Below are 25565 nucleotides of genomic sequence, written 5' to 3' on the forward strand. Positions count from 1 at the left end.
TTCTTCTTACATTTCCTTGTACTTTTTGCCAAAGGTTCGATGTTGCTGTTTTTTGCCAGATTTTGTGGATTTGTTTGTATGTGGCGTGCATGCTACATGGTATTTTATAGAATTTATATGCTATTTATGAATGTAACACTTGCATAATATCTAATCCTCATGTATTGACCTACAAACAACATTGGAAAATGTACAGCGGAGAAATGGAGTATGAAAGCTAAACGTGGCTGCCTTCTCCCTCTTCTCCAACTCCAGCACCTGTGACTGAAGACTGATCTTGTTCCCTTCCCCCTACACTTCAACCCCTATGACTATTAATTCATGTGGGTCCCTGAACCCCAGGGAATCAACTTATCTGAGTTGGGAGGGACAGGCGGTAGAAGAGAATGCAGTGAAAATTCACAATCCTCATGCCCATGCATCATTTACTCAGGGATGTCAAACATACGATCTGGGGGCCGAATCAGGCCCCCAAGCAACTGGCTCTTGTCTGCTTCCTTCTGCATCTCAACTTGCTTTGCAAGGCTTGCTCAATCGCACAGGAGCTACAAAGCAAAACCTCAGTTTTTCTCTATTGGCTGAGGCTCCTCCCCCCTCCTGGTCCCTTGGGGAGGGAGGGAACGAGCCAGAGCTTCCTTTGCTCAGTTCCCTGGATCCCCTGGGAGAGATGCAAAGAAAACACCTTTCAGACCAACAAGTGCTAATGTTTTAAGCATGCTTTATTTTAAGGGTTTTAAAAAAAATCTTTAGTCATGTTTGTTTGTGTCCTTTAAAAAGTTTATATCCCTGCTACCTAATCTTAAATTGGTACACACATGGCCTGGCCCAACATGGCCCGGCTCGGCCTGACAAAGTCTCATTTATGTCCAAACCGGCCCTCATAACGAATGAATTCGACACTCCTGATTTACATATACCATGTAACACTCATCTATTCATGCACAGATGACACTGAAAAGACCACGTATTTTTTCCACCCAGGAAATGGAAAAAATTAAAGACTTTCTTTTGCTTGACAGAAAAGTAAAATTGAAAGAAGAACTTGAGGGCTAGAATGGCAGGGATGAGAAATTCCAAAATCATTGCCCTCCCCCCCCCCCCCAATCTCCTGGTGTCTATTTGGACTGGAAGTACGCAAGTATACGCCATGGAGGTTATTTGATGCTGAAACATGATTGACTAGGGGTGGACGCCTTGTGTGCTATGTGGTTGTGAATATGTTCAGCATTGCAGATTGAGCTACTTAGATGGGGAAGGGGGCAGAGAGAGGGGAGAGGAGGGAGAACCAGAAAAGCCTTTTTAGAATTCACAAGCTGAGCTATTTAAAAGCTGGCTTTGGCCGCCTGTGGACCCATAAAGTAACTCCTGTATTACGAGACCAAGAATGATGCCATTTCCACTTTTCCAGAATCTGGTCCTATTAGTCATAGCCAAGCCTCTGTCTTAAGACAGCGGGGGTTCGTTGTTATGTGGGACTTTCCCCCCTACCAAAAAATAAGAACGCAGCCAGACTGATCTTAAATTGGCCCAACGCCAGCTCTATTTATGGCTGCTCTTTCAGTAAACACAGAGATGTTCCCAGAACTACCAAAAAATAAAAGAGGGGAGGGGGTGCTGGGATCAGGAGTCTTGGCTGGCCCTTGACAGGCAGATGGGAGAGATGGCTGTGGAATGGAAATTGTTGGCAGTCTGGCTGTAGAAGAAGAAAGCCAAGCCCAATGAGCGTAGGTGCGCCATTAAACCCAGTTGTGGAAGGGAAGGATTGGCCATAGAGCTTCAGGTGGAGAGAGTCAATTTCGGGTTGCCAGCCTTCAGAGTGAGCCCAGAGATCCCCTGGAATTACAGCTGCTCTCCAGGTACCCCCTGGAGAAAATGGTGAAGAAGAAGAAGAGGAGGAGGAGGAGGAGAAGATTGCATTTATATCTCACTCTTCACTCAGAGTGGCTTACAATCGCCTTTCCCTTCCTCTCCCCACAACAGACACCCTATGAGGTAGGTGGAGCTGAGAGAGCTCTCACAGAACAGCTCTTGAGCAGAACAGCTCTGTGAAAACTTGTGGCTGGCCCAAGGTCACATCAGCAGGTGCAGGTGGAGGAGTGGGGAATAAAACCTGGTTCTTCCCGATTGTCAAGTCCCTACCAGATCAGAGATAATCCATTGCAAGAATAGCTGTTTATTGATACATGAAAGGTCAGAGCAAGACGGCCCTTGCGAAAGCTGACTTTGGTGGGCTTTTGCCCCATTCTTATAGATCAGGCTTAGACTGTTACACATTCAAAGTAAAGACGCGAAGCAAGCAGTCCCTCCCCCCCAGAGTTCTTCCCAGGCCCTTTGCAGGTGCAAGCATAATCAGGCGGGAATGACCTTGGCCATCCCTGAGACTAGGCAGAAAGGAATGTTTCACTTGTTACACAGAGATAGTGGCAGTTCAAAGCAGAGACAGTGGAAAATGAAAGCACTCCCGGTTAATGGCAAGAGTCCTCTTGACGCAGATAAGATTCCGCACACTTAACCACTACACCAAACTGTTTCATTGGTGGATGAACTCTATGGCATTCTACTGCCCTGGGGTTCCTTCCCTTCCAAACCCAGCCCTCCTCAGGCTCCGCCCCCAAATCTCCAGGAATATTCTAAGCCAGGTTTGGCAATCCTAGGGGGCTCGGTTGCAAAGCTGTAAGACAGAAGCCAAGCACAATGCTCCTTGAATGCTCCCGCTGTGATCCCTCTTTCTGGTGCTATGTTTTCGTTACTGTTTTTCTGTCGTTATAAATATGCATTTGAGTTTGGGTTTAACTTGCTTTTAAGGCCTGTCCCTAGAATGCGTTATCTCAGCTGTTCACTGTCTTGGTGGCCCAGATGGGGCAGAAGGGCAGAGTACACCACTTGTAAATAAAATAAAATAAAATAAAACTCAATCTTCGAAAACAAAAGAGAGGCAGCGCTCGAGGAAATACAAATCAGTGTGAAGCCAAGGAAGTCAGCCAGGTCATTCAAATTAAAATGTGACTCTTGTTCCCCACCTGATACAATTCTCTCTCAGCCCTAGGAAATTGTGCAAATGAATTCTTTTCATTAGCCCCTCCTAGAAACACTGTCCAAGTTTGTGGTTCACGCATCAGTTCCTCCTGGGAACTATGCCCTTCCTTCCGTGATGCGCAACACCAAAAACAATCTGTGACTTAACCAAGTACAGTCACACAAAGTCTGAAGGATTTTTTTGTTTTGTTTTGCTACGCTTGATCAATCCACAGCTTTGTGGGGGTATCACGGAAGGGTGGGAGGAACATATGGTCAAAAAGACCTGTAAAAAGGAGCAACCTATCCTGCTTCCATGCCAGAATTGACCAATTAAATTATAATTCAGGAAAAGTGGCATCCGGGGCAGGATGATGCCATGGAACAATAGAAGAACAGGAGACCCGTTCACCCCTTTCAATGGAGTACATTTTCTTCCCACCCTTCCTAGGAGGAGGTCAGGAGCAAAAGCTATTTTCACCACAGGGCTTTTTTTTTGTAGCAGGAACTCCTTTGCATATTAGCCACACCCCCTGATGTAGCCAATCCTCCAAGAGCTTACAGTAGGCCCTGTACTAAGAGCCCTGTAAGATCTTGGAGGATCGGCTACATCAGGGGACATGGCCTAATATGCAAAGGAGTTCCTGCTACAAACAAAGCCTTGGATATAGCTTATGCAGCGAATGACCTGTCCAAGGTTCCAATGGATGCCAAGTGAGGTGACTTGAACCTTGTTCTTGTGTCCTAACCACTTAGAGTTGCCAGCTCCAGGTTGGGCAATTCCTACAGATTTGAAGGTGAACCCTGGGAAGTAGAAGAAGACTGCAAATTTATACCCCACCCTTCTCTCTGCTTACAATCTCCTTTATCTTCTTCCCCCACAACAAACACCCTGTGTGGTAGGTGGGGCTGAGTGAGCTCTCCCAGAAGCTGCCCTTTCAAGGACAACCTCTATGAGAGCTATGGCTGACCCAAGGCCATTCCAGCAGCTGCAAGTGGAGGAGTAGGGAATGAAACCCGGTTCTCCCAGATAAGAGTCTGCACACTTAACCACTACACCAGACTGGCACTGTTTGGCCAGGGGTGGGAACCCAGGAGGGTATCATGCTATTGAGTCAATCTCCAAAGCTGCCATTTCCTCCAGGAGAACGGATCTTTTAGTGTGGAGAGCAGTTGTGATTCTGGGAGTTCCTCAGGTCTCACCTGAAGGTCGGCAACTCTATAAAACCGCTGCCTCTACAGTGGGTCCTACTTCATCATCCCAGGACTTAAACCAAAAAGAGAGAACCACTTAGAGGAAGGATTCTTCTTATGTTCTTAAAAGACGGGGAGACAGAACTGGATTCAGATCATTGAGGCCTTTTATAGGCAGTAAGCAGGATTGGGCCCAGAAACCAACTGGCATCCACACAATTGGGTGTTTTAACTCAGATTTGGACTTCGCGTTGCGCTCATCAGATACAGGCCATGTTCTAATTGCTGAGAACTTCATGCAGGGCTCTGCACGACCCGCAGATGTTGTTGTGCCTGCCCTGTCACTCAAATGTAGCACAAGACTTCACTGGCTGAGCTCAGCTGGAACTCAGCCAATGAGGAAGAGCTTCACGGAGACGCTTATAAGCAGGTTCTGCCATTCCCCTGCAGGGATTTCCTACCTGCAGCTGACCCAATTTGCAGCGATATGGAATTAGCTGGTCACTGTTAGGGGCCAAGCAGGGTTTTTTTTTTTAATTTTAAAAAATAATTTCCTTCAAATTGGCTCCAAAAGAGAGATCCCTTTTTTCACCATCTTCCTGCTATTGCTTGGGTGTGGTATCATAAATCGGTCTGGTCTTATGACTGGTTAGGCCAGAATTTAGGGAGGGCAGAAACAGTGTGGGTTTCAAGTAGAGCTAATTGATGACCACCCGAAGTAGGTTTGTCAGGGCAGGGGGTGGGGACAAGGGTGTCTGTGCGCGATGGTGACATCACCAATGTCGCTATGTCATTTCTGGGGGCGGCGGAATCAGGAAACGGCAATGGGGAGCTCTAGGAATTGTCAGAAACTCTATAGGTAAAACCAAACCATTAAGATTTGGAGTGACCCAACTGTGTCCCTTAGCTGAGAGACAAAGCAGGGAGCCTCTTGTTTGAATCTTGCCTTTGTCGTGAATTCACTGAGTAGTCCCATTCAAGGGAAGAACCAATGCCCCTGTTCCATTTGTTTCATTTCCCTTTTGTTCATTCTTTTTTTTTTAAAAGCAAACAAACAAACAACATCAGCAGTTCTTTTTCTCCACTTATTGCTATTCATTGTGTAGGTTTGCTTGCATTATGTATGCACATCATACGGTTAATTTATATGTAACAATATACATTATTTATACCTACACGGTCTAATGCTGATTTATTAACACACAAATAAAAAATGTGCACCATTTAAGGGAAACCTTTGACAGGAAGAGACAGAACGATAGCTCGGTAATAGAGGATCACCTGTTCTGATTTGCATGCTGGGTTACTTTCCACATTGAGAGAGCAAAGGTGAGAAGTTCAAACCCATCCCTATTTCAGCCATGCTGCCCAGCCTCAACCTCCCATGTGTAATACAATTCTACCGACCAGCCTCACAGGGTTGTTGTAAAAGTTTTAGCAAAAGGATGAGCACTTTCAGCATTTTGGAAATTACTGTCTAATTTCTCGGCATTAGGATAAATTGCTGATCATTTAAGAGGTTTCATTTGCAACGGAAAATTCGTTTACAATGAGAATTTTGCTTTTTCGCGCCTTTCAAAGTGAACATCACTTTGGGTATTTCTTTAAAAAAAAGATGAATCCATGTAGAGATCTAATGCAACAGCTTAGCTCAGGGCAATTTAGAGAAAAACACCATGTCAAACATTTTGCCTCACAGGGTTGTTGTAAGGGCTTAAGCAAAAGGTTGAGCGCATCCAGCATTTTGGAAATTGCTGTCTAACTGCCAAGCGTTAGGATAAATTGTTGATCATTGAAGAGGTTTCATTTGCAAAGGAAGTTTCGTTTACAACGAGAGTTTTGCTTTTTCATGCCTTCCAAAGCGAACATCACTTTGGGCATTTTTTTAAAAGATGAATCTGTGTAGAGATCTAATGCAGTGGGTTAGCTCAGGGCAATGTAGAGAAAAAACACCGTGTCAAACATTTTTCAGTTGAAAACGATACTACCCCTATTCTTGGTGAGTATAGACAAAGCAACTGGGACCCCCAGACATTCAGAGGAAGGATGAGACGGGGAATTGGTCCCAAGTTTAGAACCACTTGCTTCCTGCACTCCTCCTGGCCCCTGAACTTTCTGAATGAGAAGAGCTCGGTCCAGACCCTGATAACCCACCTGAAGCAGGGAGAAGCAGCAGAGGGTCCAAGAAGGATGCTTTGGCAGTAAGTTTTCGTTACCTAGCAACCGCAAACATTCTGCCTCCTGCGGAATGACTCGGGAGCCGCAAGGTCTGTTTAAACAGCACCAGGAGAGGGGGAACAGAGCAGCAGACAACTGGACAAAAGAGCCCCCTGTCTCACATCAGGATATGCTCTCTCTGCCCAGTTTGTGTGGTGACTGGGGGTGGGGTGGGGGGAAGAAGGGAAGGGGGGGGAGGGAAGGAATCTCAGCCGAGGCTGGGAATCCAATTGGCTTTGGAGCTATGACAGGCAGTTTGTCCCCTCCTCCCATGCAGTTCGCCTGTGTGGATGTGAGCAAATGTGTGCAAAGTGCATTTGGATTAGCAGGGCTCCGCCGCTAACACTGCGAGCACGGCTGCATCCCACCGTGCTGCCGATGAGCGATGGCAGGGACCTGCACAGAGGGGACAGCCTGGCTCACCATCCTCCTGGCAGCATTTGCTACTCGCCTCTCCGCAACCACCAGTGAAGGTAAGAACCGGCATGGCCCGTGTGTGTGAAGAGGGTGGCAGCGGTGCTCTTTGCAACGACAGCAGCTGGCGGGCATGGGACGGCCAATGGTCAGGTGGCATGCAGGGGGCAGAGGGCTCTCTTACTAAACTTCCTTCTGGAGTAACAGCCCCTGGGCTGCAGCTCCCGGAGTTTCCTCCTGGACAGGGACCTGACCCTGGTCAGCCTTTGGTGCCCAGTTGCCCTGGCTCTAGGAATCTGGAACCGAGTCCCCAGTGTCTCTACAGCTCTCAGTGGAGACAGGGTGTGCAAACAGCATACCTGGTGTTTGCCAGAGTGCCCTGCCATTGCGGTCTGTGGCGTGGCAAAAGGAGGAAAGCATTTTGCCGGGCATCTCTGGAAACAGAAAAAACTTATCTGATGGGTGGCAAAAGTGTATCAAGGGTATCACTGGGTCCTATGCCCTTCCTGCCCCTTATGCCAGAATCCTTCCTCGAGCCTCCCTGGTAACAGTGCGCTCACTGGAGTTGCAACAAAGAGGAATAATCCGGCTACGGATGAGCCCGGATCTGCCAATAGCATTTTGAGCATGGCATTCCAAAGGGAATCATCGTGGCTGCATCCGGCACCAGCCTAAGCTGGCATCGCAGCATCAACTGCCTGTCCCTTCCCAGAGGGCAACACCACCCAAGCCTCTTTCTGGCCTCAGCAGTCTGTGGCACTGCGAGTGCTAACCCTTGCTGCCGAGGTTCCATCTCTGTTTGCCAACTCTCAGGGCCTGCCATCCTCTCCCGCCCTGACTTCTTGCACTCCATTCTTCCATTTTGAGATGCCTGCAACCATCCTATGTAGCCTTGAATCCTACTGCTGCGTATAGCTGGCGGGGGTATCGCATCCCTCTCTCCTCCACTAGGTTTGACAAAACTGACTCGGGCTCTTCCACTTTCTTGCCTATGACAGAGACAGCCAAGCCCTGCCTGTCTTCAGCTCTGGCATCCCATCTGCCCAGTTCTTTGTTTGCCCATCCTAGGCACCATCACTGTCCCTGATGCCCATCAACTCTCCCCCACAGTTGTGTTTCTTGCTGCATGCCCCCCGAAGCCTATGAACATATGAAGCTACCTTATACTGAATCAGACCCTCGGTCCATCGAAATCAGTATTGTCTACTCTGACTGGCAGCGGCTCTCCAGGGTCTCAAGCTGAGGTTTTTCACACCTACTTGCCTGGACCCTTTTTTTTTTAGTTAGAGATGCCAGGGATTGAACCTGGGACCTTCTGCTTACCAAGCAGATGCTCTACCACTGAGCCACCATCCCTCCCCTACTATGATGCTAGTCCTCCGCATCCCATCCCGGTGCTCCAAGATGCAAGGGTGTCTCTCTACCTCCTGGTGACCAGGAGCTGTCTGAGAGGTCATTGTACTCACCTGCTTCTCCAGGCAGCTGAGAGAGGGTGGGAGGGTCGTGGCAGGGCAAAAGAACTGCCAGCCTCTGGGCTCTTGCGTTTCTCACGCTAGCTCAGCGACATCAAAGCTACATTAACCAACGCGAGAGCAGGTCAGGTCATTGGCAGCTGACTGGCAGGGGGAAAAAGAAAAGATGTCGGTATCCCTGAAGAGTAGAAAGCAAAAAGCAAGCCACTCTGTGACTTGTTAACCTGAAAAGTACCCGCTAAAGGTATTGCTCGGCCAAAGGGGAATTGGGAGACTGAGCTCCTTAAGAGAGAGCCATGCGGGGGGAAAGCAGACAGGCCCCCTCTTGGGCTCAGGCTTATTCTTGATTTGTATGGCTCGTACAGCTCTGCCTTCTGGAAGAGAGCTCCTCGGGTGCATTGCCCTGACTTCTGGGACAGGGCCAGCCTAAGACTATCTGACACCCTCAGCAAGGCACCCAAGCCTCCCCTGCACTAGTAACCATGTGGGGGGCACCCAATTCGGCACCCCCAGGCCAGCATCCTAGGCAATTGCCTAATTTGCCTAGTGGCAGGTCCGGCCCTGCTGGGACAACATTCTGTGCAATTCTTCCATCTCCCACTCTTTGACATCAGTGACCTTTTCGCCACCAATGGCTCAAGTTGATTATGGCATTCTGCTGCTAGCTGGGCTAGTTACCTTCCTTTTCTGCAACATTAATTGACAAGGGCCGGGGAAGCCGGTATTTTGTGGTGATGGGGGTGAGGGGTATTGAAAGATGGACTACGTAAGGGAAATCTGCTTCTGTTGCCAAGATTATCTCAGTGATTGGGACAGTTGAAGGGCCAGGGTTGATACCAGCAGTAGTGTGCTCGGTTATAGCAAGAGGACGGATGGGCAGGATCTTTCTATTCTGGAGACACTTTGGTCTTCTGCTTCTTTTATCTCCATCTTTCCTTGGTCACTTTGCTACTGGTCCCTCCCCTTCTCTCTTTGACTCTTGACTAGCTCCTTCTGGCGAGCAGCAGCATTTAAACACACAAATATTTGGGAACAGGGGACATGCCAGCCATATTCTGACACAGTGTAAATGGTGAGTTTGGTGCCGCCAGGAGAAATCAGCAATGTGCCCACAACCGGCAACTGGGAATTTCCCCACAGAGATTGTGGTGTATGTAGCACAGTGGGATGCTTGCGTATGGCAACCAGGAGCCGGTTCGCTATGGACCAAACCTGGAAAACGGTTCCAGAAGTAAACTAGGTAACAGCATCCATGCTGCCACAATCAGGTAACGGGAAGCTTGATTCTGATCCCAATGGTGGATAACCGAGGAAGGGTGACGAACAGATAAAAGGGACCGTCTGCTCATGCAGGAAACAAGATGGCTGCACAGAAGACCCACCCTCTCATGTTATTGTGTAGAAATTCAATCCCAACTCTGAAAAAGGATCGTTGGAATTAAGTCAGGGGCAGTTTTAGCGGTCCCTAAATCAGTCAGGGGTCAGCAATCAGCTGTAGGGGAGTGGAGGCCCCCAGACCATGCTAGAGTTGATCACCGTATCCTCCCACATTGCCCGAGTCTCAGGCAGTGTGGGGGATTGCCAGTGACTCTGCTGCATAGGAGGCTTCAGACCAGCAGCTGGGGGCACTGACTGCAGGGCTGCGGGGTGGGGGGTGGGGACTCCCAGGACAGGTTCCACCTGCTTGGGGCCCAGGGCAGCTGCCCTGGATGCCCAGGGAGTAAAACTGTCTCCAAATCAAGTGGAATGTTTGTTGTCTCAAAGCTGAGAAAGATTCAGATTCACTTTCTCGTTCTGCCATGAGCTGACTTTCTTAGTGGACATGAGTACCCTGAATGGGTCCTACGAATACTTACCCATGGGGGTAAGGGTATTTCCATGCCCTTCTGAAATGCTTTCTCTCCTGAATTCTTCGCTGGTTTTCAGTTTTTCAAATGACCCAGCTATGCTTCCATTATGGAACCGATAAGAAGGGATCAACCATAACGAGGAAAATCTAAAATGTACATCAGCACATCTACGAAATCATGAAAAAGGATGTTGAACCAAGATGCAGTGATGCTAATGATGCAGGCTCATCACTGAGAAGGCTCTGAAGACTAATCTGGCATGCCGAGATCTGGTGGACAGGGTGCGGCTTTACAAAGATCATGCAAACACCCATTTATTTAGTCAGTACCGTTTTACTCCTTCCTCTCCAAGGAGCTCAGGGTTCTTCCGACCTTTATTTTAACCATATAACAACCTTGTGAGGTACGTTGGTTTGAGAGAAAAGTGACTGATCCGAGCTTCCACGGCTGATTGAAGAGTGGAACCCAAGTCTCCTAGCTCCTAGTCTGAGCCAGTTTGGTGTAGTGCTTCAGGATGGTGGGCTCTGATCTGGAGAACCAGGTTTGATTCCCCACACCTAGTCCCTCTCATGCAGCCAGCTGGGTGACCTTAGGCCAGTCACAGTGCTCAAGAGCTCTCTCAGCCCCACTTACCTCACAGGGTATCTGTTGTGGGGAGAGGAAGGGAAGGAGATTATCAGATGCTCCGAGACTCCTTTGGGTAATGAAGGGCAAGGTATAAATCCAACCTCTTCCTCCTCATAAGAACATAAGAGAAGCCATGTTGGATCAGGCCAATGGCCCATCTAGTCCAACACTCTGTGTCACACAGTGGCCAAAATAATTATATATATATATATATATATACACACACACACACACACACAAACACACACACACACACACTGTGGCTAATAGCCACCGATGGACCTCTGCTCCATATTTTTATCTAAACCCCTCTTGAAGGTGGCCATGCTTGTGGCCGCCATCACCTCCTGTGGCAATGAATTCCACATGTTAATCACCCTTTGGGTGAAGAAGTACTTCCTTTTATCCATTTTAACCTGTCTGCTGAGCAATCTTCTTCTTCTTCTTCTTCTTCTTCTTCTTCTTCTTCTTCTTCTTCTTCTTCTTCTTCTTCTTCTTCTTCTTCTTCACCACAATCACAGTCAAAAGGGAGCATCTGAGCCTCCCTTTTCCCTCTTCTCCTGCCGGAAAAGAAAATGTTTAGGATAGAGAAGGTACTTCAAGATGCACGGGCCTAATAAGGATGATAATTTTCATTCAGTGCAGTTCATATACATCATCTAGTAATACTTTTAGTACCCTGCAAGGTAAACTGGAATTATTTGTTTCATCTTGCAAATGTGAGCAGCTTTAATAGTATATTAATAGTATAGTATATTGCACAGCAGCCTTAATAGTATAGTCGTGGCAGAGGCAACATTTGAACCAGGCACTTCTTTGGCATCTCAGTCTTTTTGCTACAAAGTGACACTCTCTTTCTCTCTCTCCCTTTCTTTCGTCCCCCCCCCCCCCCGTCCTCTTGCTTTTTATATCCCTTTAGATCACTGTCAACAGTTTTGATTTTCTGGGTTTGTCATTTGTGTTGGTGGATTCGCTTATATCGACTGTGCCTGTTCTTATATGCAGTACGGTGAGACGTACCTAGGGTATAAACATGCCACACACCAACTCTGATTTAGCAGTGCACTAATAACAATTAAAAAAGGCAAACATTTGACAGGAGAAAAATTGGTGTGGGGAATGGTGCAAAAAATATGGTATCCCAGATTCCATCCATGCCCAACCGGCATGCTCTGAAATGGGGATTTGTGGGGTTGAAGCTGCGGGGATGAGAAATTTGAAATGGTCTCGGTATCGATTTCACACTGTCCGCTGCCCTGCTGAGGTTTTGTCAAAGCTGGCCAGACAGGGCAGAAGAAGATAACTCTGAAACTTGTTATCAGTGCCCAGTTAGAGTGTGCAGCGATCACAGTGGGGCTCTTTTTGCACCATTACCTCTTGGGCATGTGCAGCGGTCCCCGAACTTTGCACGCGAGAGAAAATGACTTCCAAGGACAAGGAAAGGCAGAGCCAGCTGCCTTCCATGGCCGCTTGCTCCCCCCTTGCCCAGTTATCTCTTCCTCACCCTCCCACAAACCTTCTGGGCATCACGTCAGTCATTTGTACAGCACCCAGCTAACCTTTCTATTGCAGTGTCTGGAGGAGAACAGCTGAGCGTGTTGCCTTTACAAAGCACTGACGGTTCTGGAAGCGGACTGGAATGGGCCACTTCTACAGAGCCTGTTTGCCCCAGCATGTATTCTGTTGGGAAGTGGGGTTTGCCCCCACCCCATGTTCCAACTGTATAGTGGTGCTTTGAGGCACCTCTCTGGTTTTCTCCATTCCCTCCCCCCTTCTGATTGTTGCTGCGATGCTTCAGGGATCACAGAAGGGTTGCAATGGTTGCCATGTGGGCAGGAAACCATAGATTTTCCAGATCTAATCCTGGGCAGCTCCATTTTTTCCTGTCCCTATGGCAGCCATATTCCGTTGGTTTCACAGTGTGTGTGTGTGTTTCTTTTCTGAGCCTTTAAAAAAAAAACCCAGCCATTGACTTAGCAATTTACAGATATACAGCAATATACAGTGCGCGGACTCTTACCTGGGAGAACCAGGTTCGATTCCCCACTCCTCCACTTGCAGCTGCTGGAATGGCCTTGGGTTAGCCATAGCTTTCACAGGAGTTGTCCTTGAAAGGGCGGCAGCTGTAAAAAGCTCTCTCAGCCCCACCTACCTCACAGGGTGTCTGTTGTGGGGGGAAGGCAGAGGAGATTGTGACCGCTTTGAGACTCTGAGATTCAGAGTATAAGGTGGGGTATAAATACAGTATCTTTTTCTTCAATATATATCAGAGCTCTTCCCCATTTATACCTATACCTGAGGTAGGTTAGACTGAGAGTGACTGGCCCAACACCACCCCGCCAGCTTCATGACTGTGTGGAGACTTGAACTCAGTTCTCCAGGCTTCTAGTCCCGCATTCTATAACCACAATGCTACACTAGGAATTGTGCGCAGGCAAAAGGGGCAACCCAAGCAAGCAATATTTGCCATGCTTATAGTATGCATGTTTGCATTTTCTACTGCATAATAATCAGAATAAATATTTACACGGCCCGTTTGGCCTGTTTGCAAAATATGATTCTTGTAATGGTGTTTAGTGAGCATATTAAAAATGTTTCATACATCATCCCTGTTATTCTTATATTAACTCTCCAAGTCAGATTAATATTACCCCCATTTTGCAGATGGAAGGACTGATGGTGATCTGTGTAAGTCCACAGATCATGTGGCACAAGTGAGAGTTCCTGATCCATACCAGAGGGTTAAACTAGACGGGATCTGTCAATGGATCTCCCACAGTATTTTTTTAAAAAACAGCCAGAGGCGATCCAGTTTCAGGAGGTGGGGGGTGAGGGGAGTTAATCTTTCCTCCTTTTTTCTCACCTCAATAGCTCCTGCCTCCAGCAAAAAAAAAAAAAAAAAAGATCCTTAGCATCATAGAGTTGGAAGGGAGCCTCAGGATCATCTAGTCCAACCCCCTGCACCATGCAGGATATTCAAAAACACCTCCCCCTACATTCACAGGATCTGCATTGCTGTCAGATGGTCATCTAGCCTCTGTTTAAAAACCTGAACATGAACATATGAAGCTGCCTTATACTGAATCAGACCCTTGGTCCATCAAAGTCAATATTGTCTTCTCAGACTGGCAGCGGCTCTCCAGGGTCTCAAGCTGAGGTTTTTCACACCTATTTGCCTGGACCCTTTTTTGGAGATGCCAGGGATTGAACCTGGGACCTTCTGCTTCCCAAGCAGATGCTCTACCACTGAGCCACCATCCCTCCCACCTCTAAGGAAGGAGAGCCCACCACCTCCCAAGGAAGCCTGTTCCACTGAAGAACCACTTTAACAGTCAGAAGTTCTTCCTAATGTTGAGCTGGAAAGTCTTCTGATTTAATTTCTGGTTCTGGTCCTACCTTCTGGGGCCACAGAAAACAATTCCACCCCATCCTCTACATGACAGCCCTTCAAGAACTTGAAGATGGTAATCCTTTCACCTCTCAGCTGCCTCCTCTCCAAGCTAAACATGCCCAGCTCCTTGCCCTATGGTATATTCCCAGATGCCTCAATGGAGCAAAAAGCGGAGCTGAGGTGTGTGATTATTATCCCCATCTTGTAGATGAGGGTCTGAAGCCGGGTTCCACAGATGGGAAAATGGGGTAGTAGGATCCACCACTCCCTGGTGGAAAATCTTAGTTGATTTAGATGACCCTGAAGTGTTTTCAAGGCAAAAGATGTGGTTTGCTTTTGCCTGAGTCTCCGCCTGGCAACCTTGCATTTCTTTGGTGGTCTCCCATCCGAGTACTAACCAGACTGACTCTGCTGAGTGTCTAAGATCTGACAAGATCAGGCTAGCCTGGGCCATCCAGGAGGGGCCAGACCAGACCCCCTTGAATGGTTCCGGAGGTGGAATCCAATTTTGAATGTTCCTTCTAGTGCAATGAGTGTATCCAGAGCCTTGTTCACAAATTACAGTAAACAGCTACACAATCCATGCACCACGTAAGCTTCATTTTTCTTTCTATCAGCCTCATTCTCATGTTATGTTCAACGCAGGTACAGCTGAATGTGTGATTTAAACCCCACGTTTATCCAGGTAGTGGTCCCCAATTTCATTCGTAAAGCAAATAAATAGCAGCTCTTTAATGTGCATGTACATGTAGGAGGCTATGGGCATTCACCGCAACATGTGAACAGGACTCAGATCTATTTCAATTTGGGTTCCCCCTGCCTTTCATCGCAGGGTTCCGCTCCTTCTGTCAAATGCTGTGGGATTTGGAGAAGCAGAAATGCAGGACTAAAGAGAGAAAATACATCCCTGTTTTTCTGGAAAAGGGAAACAGAAAAAGGGAAAGTTCTGTTCATTTGTGCTTCTGCAAATTGGAAAGCTGGGAGATCCTGGGCAAATGTACCTGTGCACTGTGACAACAAAATAAGATAATTTCCATCAAAATTAAGGGCATTTTTAATTTTTCTTTTGTATTTGTGTGTGTGTGTGTGCATTTGTGTATTCCTGGAAGTAACGGCGACTTCTAGTGACCCCTACTGGGGCATGGAGGACATTCAGAGAAGTGCCTTGATACAGCCCACCTCTGCCTCCCCCTCCTGGTATTCCAAGGAGGTCTCCCTTTCAAGACCTTGCCAGGGTCAGTGCTGCATGGCTTCTGAGAGCTGGCAAGACTGGTCTTGCCTGGGCTATCCAGGTCAGGGCCATCAAAACCAAGTTTGAGTCCTGTGGCACCTTTAAGTGTTTTAATGTTTTAACATTTTTATATTTAATGTTGTTTGTATTTACTGTTAAATGGTTGGGCATACTATTGCTGACCCTCATATTGTTAGCCGCCCTGAGCCTGTCTTGGCGGGGAGGGCGGGATATAAATTAAATAAATAAATAAGACCAACAAAGTTTAATTCAAGGTATAAGCAGGGCTGGCACATGGGAGTCGGCGAACTAGGCAATTTCCTATAGTGCCAGCTCTCAGTGGGTGGGGGTAGGCGCCCCCTCCCCACTTGCAGCATCCCTGAGCCTCTGGCTCATTTTTTCTCAGCTCTGAGGGATCGGAGGAGCTCCCCTCGATCGCTCAGAGCTGAGAAAGAGCGGCATTTCCCTTCCCCAGTGTCCTCTGAGGGCACTGGGGAAGTAAAGTGCTGAGTGTTCTTTCAGTTCTGAGGGGTCGGAGGAGCTCCCCTCGATCCCTCAGAGCCGAGAAAGAGTGGCACTTCCCTTCCCCAGTGTCCTCTGAGGGCACTGGGGAAGCAAAGTGCTGAGTGTTCTTTCAGCTCTGAGGGGTCGGAGGAGCTCCCCTCGATCCCTCAGAGCCGAGAAAGAGCGGCGCTTCTCTTCCCCAGTGTCCTCTGAGGGCACTGGGGAAGCAAAGCGCTGAGTGTTCTTTCAGCTCTGAGGAGTCGGAGGAGCTCCCCTCAATCCCTCAGAGCCAAGAAAGAGCGGCGCTTCCCTTCCCCAGTGTCCTCTGAGGGCACTGGGGAAGGAAAGCACTGAGTGTTCTTTCAGCTCTGAGGGGTCAGAGAAGCTCCGCTTGATCCCTCAGAGCCAAGAAAGAGCGGCGCTTCCCTTTCCCAGTGTCCTCTGAGGGCACTGGGGAAGCAAAGCGCTGAGTGTTCTTTCAGCTCTGAGGGGTCGGAGAAGCTCCCCCCAATCCCTTAGAGCCAAAAGAGCAGTGTTTCCCTTCCCCAGCGTCCTCTGTGGGCGCTGAGGAAGGAAAGCACTGAGTGCCCAGTGTGATGACGTCATCATGTCGCATGCGTGAAAATTTTTCTCAGGGGGGTGGGAGTTGGAGTTCTGCCTCGGGCACCAGAATCCCATGCGTTGGGCCTGGGTATCATCTCACCTGTGCAAGCCCACTTCCACAGACCATCTGCCTCAGACCAACATGGCTACCCACCTGAATCCTCCTTCAAAACCAGTGCATTCTTTGTCCCGCATTTATGGGGGGGAACAATAAACCAAACTGAAAAATCATATGCTTTTTGGCATGCAACGAGCTAATGTTGAAAGGGTTTTCATTAAGGCTTTTTGTTTGTTTGTTTTCTGCGTCTCCAGAGAGTGCAATTGTGCTTTTATGAAACACAGAAACAAAGCCAATAACAGAGTCCCCTTCAGACTCAGCCTGTTGTGTACTGAAAATCTAAAAAATTAACAATATATGTTTTTGCAGCACACCAAGGGCTAATGGTGTGCGGGCTTTTGGTTTGTGCGTTTCTATGTTGAAGCGCACAATTGTACCATATCATATTAAAATATTCCTTCATAATTGGACCTTGGAATGCTGATTTTTTTTTTTAAAAAAAAGATTTAAATGCATGCTTTTTGGTACCCAAAGAACTAATCTGAGGAGATTTCATTCTTACCTCTTTCTGTTCCTATCTTTTGACACAGCATTGTGTTCCCCCGCCCCCCAACCTTCTTGGATTTGAAGGTTACACAAGTGAAGGCACCAGGGCTTTTTTTGTAGCAGGAACTCCTTTGCATATTAGGGCAGACACCCCTGATGTAGCCAATCCTCCTGGAGCTTACAGTAGGCCCTGTACTGGGAGGCCTGCAAGCTCTTTGAGGATTAGCTACATGGGGGGGGGGGGTGGCCTAATATGCAAATTAAAAAAGCCCTGGGTGGTACCCATTAGACAAAACCCCTCTCGCTCCCCACTGTTTACTAGACTCAAATCCAGTAGCACCCTAGAATCCAGCACAATTCCCTTTTTTTGTGGGAGGGGAGAGTGGCTCAAGAATCCAAGCTCCCTTCCTCAGACACAAGCGGGAATGGAGATCTGTGAAACTTTCTATCCCAGTCCAAAGATGGGAGTTGCAAAGAAAGGGTGTTCTATTGCAGACCAGCCACAGCTACCCTCTGAGACTATCTGAAGAAGACCATAGATTGATACCCTGCCCTTCTCTCTGAAACAGAGTCTCAAAGGGGCTTACAATCTCCTATATCTTCCTCCCCCCCACAGCACACACCCTGTGAGGTGTGTGGGGCTGAGAGAGCTCTCCCAGCAGCTGCCCTTTCAAGGACAGCTCTGCGAGAGCTATGGCTAACCCGAGGCCATTCCAGCAGCTGCAGGTGGAGGAGTGGGGAATCAAACCTGGTTATGCCAGATAAAAGTCTACAGTGTTTACTGACGCTGTGGACCCCAGGAGGGAAATAAGGGAGAGGGAACAGCTCCCCCCTGCCAAAGTGCAAACCCTTTTAGGGTGACTAACTGGCTCTCCCTGGAGAGAATTTAAATCTAGTCCGGAGGGGTGGGGAAATCAACTCGGAAATCCACCCTAATAGGATTTTGCAAACATCTCTAATTCCTTCTCTGACAAACTCCCTGAAAATATAAAATTAGCACAAAAGGGCAAAAGAGTCTTCCCCCTTCTCTTTGCCAGCAGTGTCAGTTTTCAATTAGCAAGGATTGGGAAAACAAGGCAGGAGGACGTTCTCTGGGGTAATCCTGCACCTGCAGTCGCCTGCAATCCTCCGGAGCCATCACATTCTCATGCATGGGAGACGAGGGCTTACCTGAGGCAGTCAGCATTTGTGAGGCTGCTGGAAAAGGCGCTGTTTAGCAGGGAGGTGGGCTGGCCGGGCAGGTGTCCCCCTGCTGTTGATGTGGACGGATGGAACTTGCACCTCGTGCTGCTGCTGGTGGATGCGTCACCTGGAAAGGATCTGCGACTGCCCCATTGTGAGGGAATCACCTGTTCTGATGGGCTGAGAAATACCTCTTCGAGTCCGCCCCCAAAGTATACTTTTGAAAATACCAAGGCTTTTTTTTGTAGCAGGAACTCCATTGCATATTAGGCCACACACCTCTGATGTAGCCAATCCTCCTGGAGCTGACAGGGCTCTTAGTACAGGGCCTATTGTAAGAAGAAGAAGATGAAGAAGAAGATATTGGATTTATATCCCGCCCTCCACTCCGAAGAGTCTCAGAGCGGCTCACAATCTCCCTTACCTTCCTCCCCCACAGCAGACACCCTGTGAGGTGGGTGGGGCTGGAGAGAGCTCTCACAGCAGCTGCCCTTTCAAGGACAACCTCTGCCAGAGCTATGGCTGACCCAAGGCCATTCCAGCAGGTGCAAGTGGAGGAGTGGGGAATCAAACCCGGTTCTCCCAGATAAGAGTCCGCACACTTAACCACTACACCAAACCGGCTCTCTCCTGGTAAGCTCCAGGAAGATTGGCTACATCAGGGGTGTCTGGCCTAATATGCAAAGGAGCTCCTGCTACAAAAAAAAAAGCCCTAAAAAATACCCAAAGCTGACTGAATACATGAATATGCTTGATACTGAATCAGACCCTTGGTCAATCAGACCCATCAAGGTCAATCACGTCTACTCAGACTGGCAGCGGCTCTCCAGCATCTCAGGCGGTGGTGTTTCACATCATCTATTGTCTGGTCCTTTTCAGCTGGAGAAGCCAGGGATTGAACCTGGGACCTTCTTGCATGCCAAGCAGATGCTCTGCCGCTGAGCCACAGCCCCACCCATAGTCACACCTAACTATTTAATTCTCCATCTAGGGCAGTTATTGAAGCAAAACCCCAGATTAATGATTTACAGAATCATTGAAGCAAATGCCGGAAGGGGCTTATTCCAGTCTCCAGATCTAAACCCAAAGCAATATCATTCTTACCTCTTCCATTTTATCCTCATGCTAACTGGGTATGGCAAGTTAGGCTGAGTGGGGGTGCAAACCTGGATCCTAGTTCAATACTCCCAGGGCTTTTTTTGTAGAAAAAGCCCAGCAGGAACTCATTTGCATATTAGGCATTCCCCCTGATGCCAAGCCAGCTAGAACTGCATTCCTGTGCGTTCCTCCCCCACAAAAAAGTCCTGAATACTCCAATGACTGCTCCATCCCAGGAAGAGGCAAGGTGAGTATAGAGGCAAGTTAACTCTATCTGCAGGCACCAGTCCGAGGTAGACAGGAATATGCGTGAGAGGAACAGGTGTTTTTTTAAATTGTGTGTGTGCACCAGGAAGTCATGTCAACCTCTGGTGACTGACTAGAGTTCCCAGTCTCCAGGTGGGGCCTGGAAAGCTCCCACTTTTACAACTGATCTCCAACGGGCAGAAATCAGCTCCCCTGGAGAAAATGGCTGCTCTGAAGGGTGGGCTTTAGGGCACTGTACCCTGCTGAGGCCCCTCCCCTCCCCAAACCCCACCCTCTCCTGGCTCCACCCCAAAGTCTCCAGGTGTTTTCCAACACAGACCTGGCAACCCTATGATGGACCCCTACTGGAGGCCTGGAGGATAGTGAAAGGTGGCTGAAAGCCTGCCTCTGTTCTCCTGGCTTGGTATTTCAAAGGAGTCTCCCATCCATGTACTAACATACAGTCGACCCTGCTTAGCTTCCGAGATCTGATGAGATCGGGCTTGCCTGGGTTATCCAGGTCAGGATGTGCAAGGAACAGTTTGCTTTCCGTTCCCTGAAGGTACTTAAGCCTAGGGGCTTTAGGTAGCTCCAAGTCCCTTCTGGGTGAAAAGGTACACAAATATCATGAACAAATAGAAGGATGAGGCAGTGGAGGTGTGCTTAATGACAGGGACTGAACTCTCCCCCCTCTGCTGCCCAAAACCCCCACCAGACACACACCTGAAACTGGTCCCGAGTGCAAGAAGAGAATCCTTCTCCTTCCAAATCGAATGGACTCAGAACAGCTCAGCCGTGACAGCACTGCAAGTAATGGCCGAACAGTCCATTGCTTCGCCTAAACAAGATATTTAGAAAATCAAAGGCAGACATAATTTAGGATGCAAGAACAAGCTGCACAGCTCACTGATTTGCTCTTCCTCCTTCTCCCCCCCCCCACCCCTGCCAGGTCTCGCAGCGAGGAGCTGTACATGCTTCATTACCAGTTTTCCAGGGGGTGATTAGGAGTTCATTTTCCCTCCAAATCAAGTACAAGCAGGTGGGGTTGAAGACCACAAGTCTCCAGGCCGAAAGAGCAGTCAGGGGAGAAGCAACAGGGCAGAGAGGTTGCGTCCCAGAGAGATCGCATGTGGGGCCTCTCTAGGGCTGAACCCAAGAGTCATGCATGAAGTGGCCTTCGACTGAATCAGACCATTGGTCCATTAAAGTTAGTATTGTCTACTTTGATGGGCAGCAGCTCTCCAGGGTCTCAGTTAGAGGTCCTTCACATCACCTACTATCCTGATCCTCAGGGCTTTTTTTTGTAGCAGGACCTCCTTTGCATATTAGGCCACACACCCCTGATGTAGCCAATCCTCCTGGAGCTTACACTCGGCCCTGGAATAAGAGTCTCATAAGCTCTTGGAGGATTAGCTACATCAGGGGTGTGTGGCCCAATGTGGAAAGGAATTCTTGCTACAAAAAAGCTCTGCTGATACTTTTTAAATAGGGTTGCCAGTTCCCATTGCTGTCGTGCTGGGGGGATTTGGGGGGTGTCATGGGGTGGGGTGGGGACATCGCATGCAACATCCCCAATGCAATGACATCACATAGAAGAAGAAGAAGACTGTAGATTTATACCCCGCCCTTCTCTCTGAATCAAAGACTCAGTGGCTTACAATCTCCTATATCTTCTCCCCCCACAACAGACACCCTGTGAGTTAGGTGGGGCTGAGAGAGCTCTTCCCAGAAGCTGCCCTTTCAAGAACGACTCCTGAGATAGCTCTGGCTGACCCAAGGCCATTCCAGCAGGTGCAAGTGGAGGAGTGGGGAATCAAACCCGGTTCTCCCAGATAAGAGTCCTCACACTTAACCACTACACCAAACTGGCTCTCAGAAGTGGCCTCATCACATCAGCAATGCCACATGTGATGCTCTGGTTTGGCGGTAAAACTTTATGAGTTTTTTTTGCCTTCAAAACTATAGAGTTTACTCAAAAACCAGAGCATCACCTCGTAACATCCCTGGCACGATGACATCACCCAGAAGTGACCTCATCACACTGGCTGTTTGGGGGTGGCAACTCTATTTTTAATGGAGATACCAAGGATTGAACCTGGGACCTTCTGCATCCCAAGCAGAGGTTCTACCACTAAGCCATGGCTCTTCCCTATGTAATGCTGCAACATGTAAGGCTGCAATACCCCATTTCCCAGAGACAGCGTGTAATTACATAAACTGCTTGCTGATTATGGGGAAGCAAGTTCCCTACTAATCCCTTTGTTCTGCTCCATGCACCTATGAACCAACCTGGGGAGGAAGATGTAGAGAGAAAATAGGCCACTGTGTCTCTAGGAAGCAGTCAACCTGTATCTCACAGCTGTGCTTCTTCAAAGGGCAGAGATAGGCTCGCATCACTGAATGCTCTGCAATACGAAAAACAAAGCAAAAAAAATTCCCTGCATGCAAAATACTAGAAAGTTAAGGAGAAGAGTTTCTAACTTGGTCATTTCCCTGACATGCTGGTTTTCTGTCTGCAGGGATTTTTTTTTTCTTCAGATGAGCGCCATCTGCACTCTGAAATGGTACAGGTTAGATCAAGGTTTAATGCATCCACTATCACTTGACTTTGCTGTCTTTGCTTTGGCCACTCCATGAAAAGCAGACAACTTGGCTTCTTCCTTCAATTACCGTGAAAATATTTTTTTTCAATTAAGTCCGTATTTATCTGCCATACCCTGAGCACTTGACTGTGGTGGTATGGAACCAATCTTTCCCCTTGCAAAGTACATTAAAAAGAAATTGAACACTGCTTTGTCAAAAGAAACAGGATGTGTAACTGGGCTTGCCAGGCTCTAGGTGGGGCCTGGAGATCTAATATGCTACTGAGTTCCTGCTGGGCTTTTTCTACAAAAAAGCCCTGGACCTATGCGTTTGCCTAGGGCTGTGGGCCGTGTGTGTGTGTGTGTGCCAGATTAGGCTCTCCCCGCATGACTTCAAATAGAAAAACAATTATTTGCATTAATTTTGCTGGCCTGAATCATTCTCCCTCGGCAGAGCGCTGCTTTTTAAGTTGATAATTTTTTATGGCCCGAGAATGATGTTATAAATATCCGTATGGCCATTGGCAGAAAAAAGGTTCCCCACCCCTGTCCTACTCTCCCTCCCCCACAACAGACACCCTGTGAGGTGAGTGGGGCTAAGAGGGCTCTCACAGCAGCTGCCCTTTCAAGGACAACTCCTGCAATAGCTATGGCTGACCCAAGGCCATTTCAGCAGCTGCAAGTGGAGAATCAAACCCGGTTCTCCCAGATAAGAGTCCACACACGTAACCACTACACCAAACTGGCTCTCTTTGAAGAGTGGATTTCATGACATTATCCCCTGCTGAGGTTCCACCCCTCCTCAAACCCCACCCTCCACAAACTCTTCCCCCAAATATTGAGGAACTTTCCAGCCTTGTATTGTTTCATGGCTCTTAATTCCAAATAAGAGTGTCTGTATACAGGTTGCCTGCAACTAGTTTGTTCCAATCCACTCCTCTAAACTGGGAAGCAAAGAAATCCAATATCTCTGTCTCCAAGCTGTGAGGCAGGACTGGCCGCAAATCATCTTCCTTCTCGATAACGTAGGCAATCTGGAGCACTGTTTGCCAAAACCCGGATCTCAAATGCGGCGCACTAAGGCGCTTGCAGAGAAAATAGTTGTGAAATAGGTCCTGAAATTGCTGCGTAATTTTCGAGGCTTACTTTTGATGACGAGACTGGAGGGCGAGTTTGCTCACGCCACATGCTGTTGCTTTGCTGAACCCAGCAGTTTCCTGCTGCCCAAAGCTCTGGCCAATTAAAAGTGAGAACTGTTGCTTTCCCTCCATTGGTCAGGCACACTTCCATTGTAAGTATGGCTGCCCCTCATTGGCTAGAGTACTGGGAAGTAGGAGGAAGTGCAGTCATTACTAAACAGTTGGAGAGGATGCAGCTGTCACATTTCCCCTGATATCTCCAGAACAATAAGGGCTAGAGCTTTTTTTTTTTTTGGCTAAAAAAGAAAGCAAAAAAAATCCATTTTGGGATAGGAGCTCAATGGATAGTATGACTAGAATATATATGCTATCTAGATTTTTGTGCAATATGCCAACCTCAGTCAGGCTTTTGCAGGGGAGTCAAACTCATTTGTTATGAGGGCCAGATCAGACATAATGAGACCTTGTCAGGCTGAGCCGTGTTAGGCCAGGACATGTGTGTACCTATTTAAGATTAGATAGCAGAGATATAAACTTTTTAAAGGACAGAGACAAACACTATTTTTTTTTAAAAAAACCAAACTTAAAATAAAACATGCTGAAAACATTAGCACTTGTTGGTCTTAAAGGTGCTTTCTTTGAATCTCTCCCATGGGATCCAGGGAGCTGGGCAAAGGAAGCTCTGGTTCTTTTCTTCCTTCCCCAGGGGACAAGGAGGCAGAGGAGCCTCAACCAATGGAGAAAATTATAGGAGCCCTCTGGGGGCTTGAGTTGGCCCCTGGGACACATTTTTGACCCCCCTGTTTTACAGGGTTGCCAGCTCTGAGTTGGGAAACACCTAGAGATTTGGGGGTGGTGCTGGGGGTATGGGGTTTGGGGAGGGATCTCAGCAGGGGGTAATGCCAAACAGTCCACCCTCCAAAGCAGCCATTTTCTCTCCAGGGGAGCTAATCTCTATCATTTGTCAACCCTGGAGATCTCCGGGTTCTACCTGGAGGCTGGCAAACCAAGAATGTCAGGTGAAACAAATTCTAATAGCAACTAGGCTGGGCTAACATCTTTCTACTTGAAGTGCTAGATTTTCAGTTACATGGAGTTCTCTATAGGAAAGCATTCAAAAGGATATATCTCCACCCAAGCATTTGCAATCTCCTATATTGGTAGGCCTTAGGGTTGCCAAGTCCAATTCATGAAATCTAGGGACTTTGGGGGTGGAGCCAGGAGACTTTGAGGGTGGAGCCAGGAGACATTGGGGGTGGAGCCAGGAGCAAGGATGTGACAAGCATAATTGAACTCCAAAGGGAGTTCTGGCCGTCACATCTCAAGGGACCGCACACCTTTTAAATGCCTTCCTTCCATAGGAAATAATAAAGGATAGGGGCACCTTCTTTGGGGGATCATAGAATTGGACTCCCTAGTCCAATCTTTTTGAAGCTTAGGGAGTATATTGGGGAGAACCACTGGATGCTATACTGCAAATGTAGTGCCTCTACCTCAAAAAACAGGGCCCCCAGATACCCACAGATCAATTCTCCATTATTTTCTATGGGAATAAGCCTCCATAGGAAATCATGAGTTCTCAGCAGACGTTTCCCCCCCCCCCCCGCTTTCTGATTACCCTGAAGCGGGGGGAGGGCCTCCAAACTGGGGGATCCCCTGCCCCCACCTGGGGATTGGCAACCCTAGTAGGCCTTGAATTCAGCAGAAACTCACAGGAGTGCAGATCCTGAACCTTTCTGAGGGTTCCCCCTCTTCCTCCCCACTTACCTTGTCCATTGAATAGTAGGTGCAGCTGCATAACAATCTCTGGATTAGGAGAGCGGGCAGCCAGCCAGGCAGCCACCAGGAGCTTTGACATGGCCCCAGCAGCCCTCATTAACCCTGGAGAAGCCCATGCCACCCTTTCTCCACTTCTCACGTGATTTTGGGCTGCAGGTGGTTTGCTGGCCTTTTGACTGGATCTCTAGCCAGCCCAAGCAGGCCTAGCTTGCCTGGGGCTCTCCTTTCTTGCATCGGGTTGTTTTGGGCTGTTGGGGGGGGGCATCACATGCTAATGAGTTATGCTAATGAGCTCCGCCACCTATTTTTCTACAAAATGAGTCCTGCTCTTAGTTACTTTTTGGTTGAAAAGTAGGTAAAGGGGTGCATGTGCGTGTGTGGAAATTGGCCCCAGGAAACGGATAAAAGGAAGTACTT

At 48.1% G+C, this 25565-nt stretch overlaps 1 protein-coding gene across 1 annotated transcript in view; it reads left to right on the forward strand.

Annotated features, from left to right (window-relative positions):
- The first annotated feature begins 6713 nt into the window (after nt 1–6713).
- EPHA8 (EPH receptor A8) overlaps nt 6714–25565 on the forward strand; it is a 91814-nt gene continuing 72962 nt past the window's right edge. The window contains exon 1 of the mRNA XM_060259173.1: nt 6714–6899. Coding sequence (XP_060115156.1) covers nt 6812–6899 — 88 coding nt within the window. The 5' untranslated portion in view covers nt 6714–6811. The remainder of the gene's footprint in view (nt 6900–25565) is intronic.

Source organism: Heteronotia binoei, chromosome 18 (assembly GCF_032191835.1).
Source record: "Heteronotia binoei isolate CCM8104 ecotype False Entrance Well chromosome 18, APGP_CSIRO_Hbin_v1, whole genome shotgun sequence".
NCBI lineage: Eukaryota > Metazoa > Chordata > Lepidosauria > Squamata > Gekkonidae > Heteronotia > Heteronotia binoei.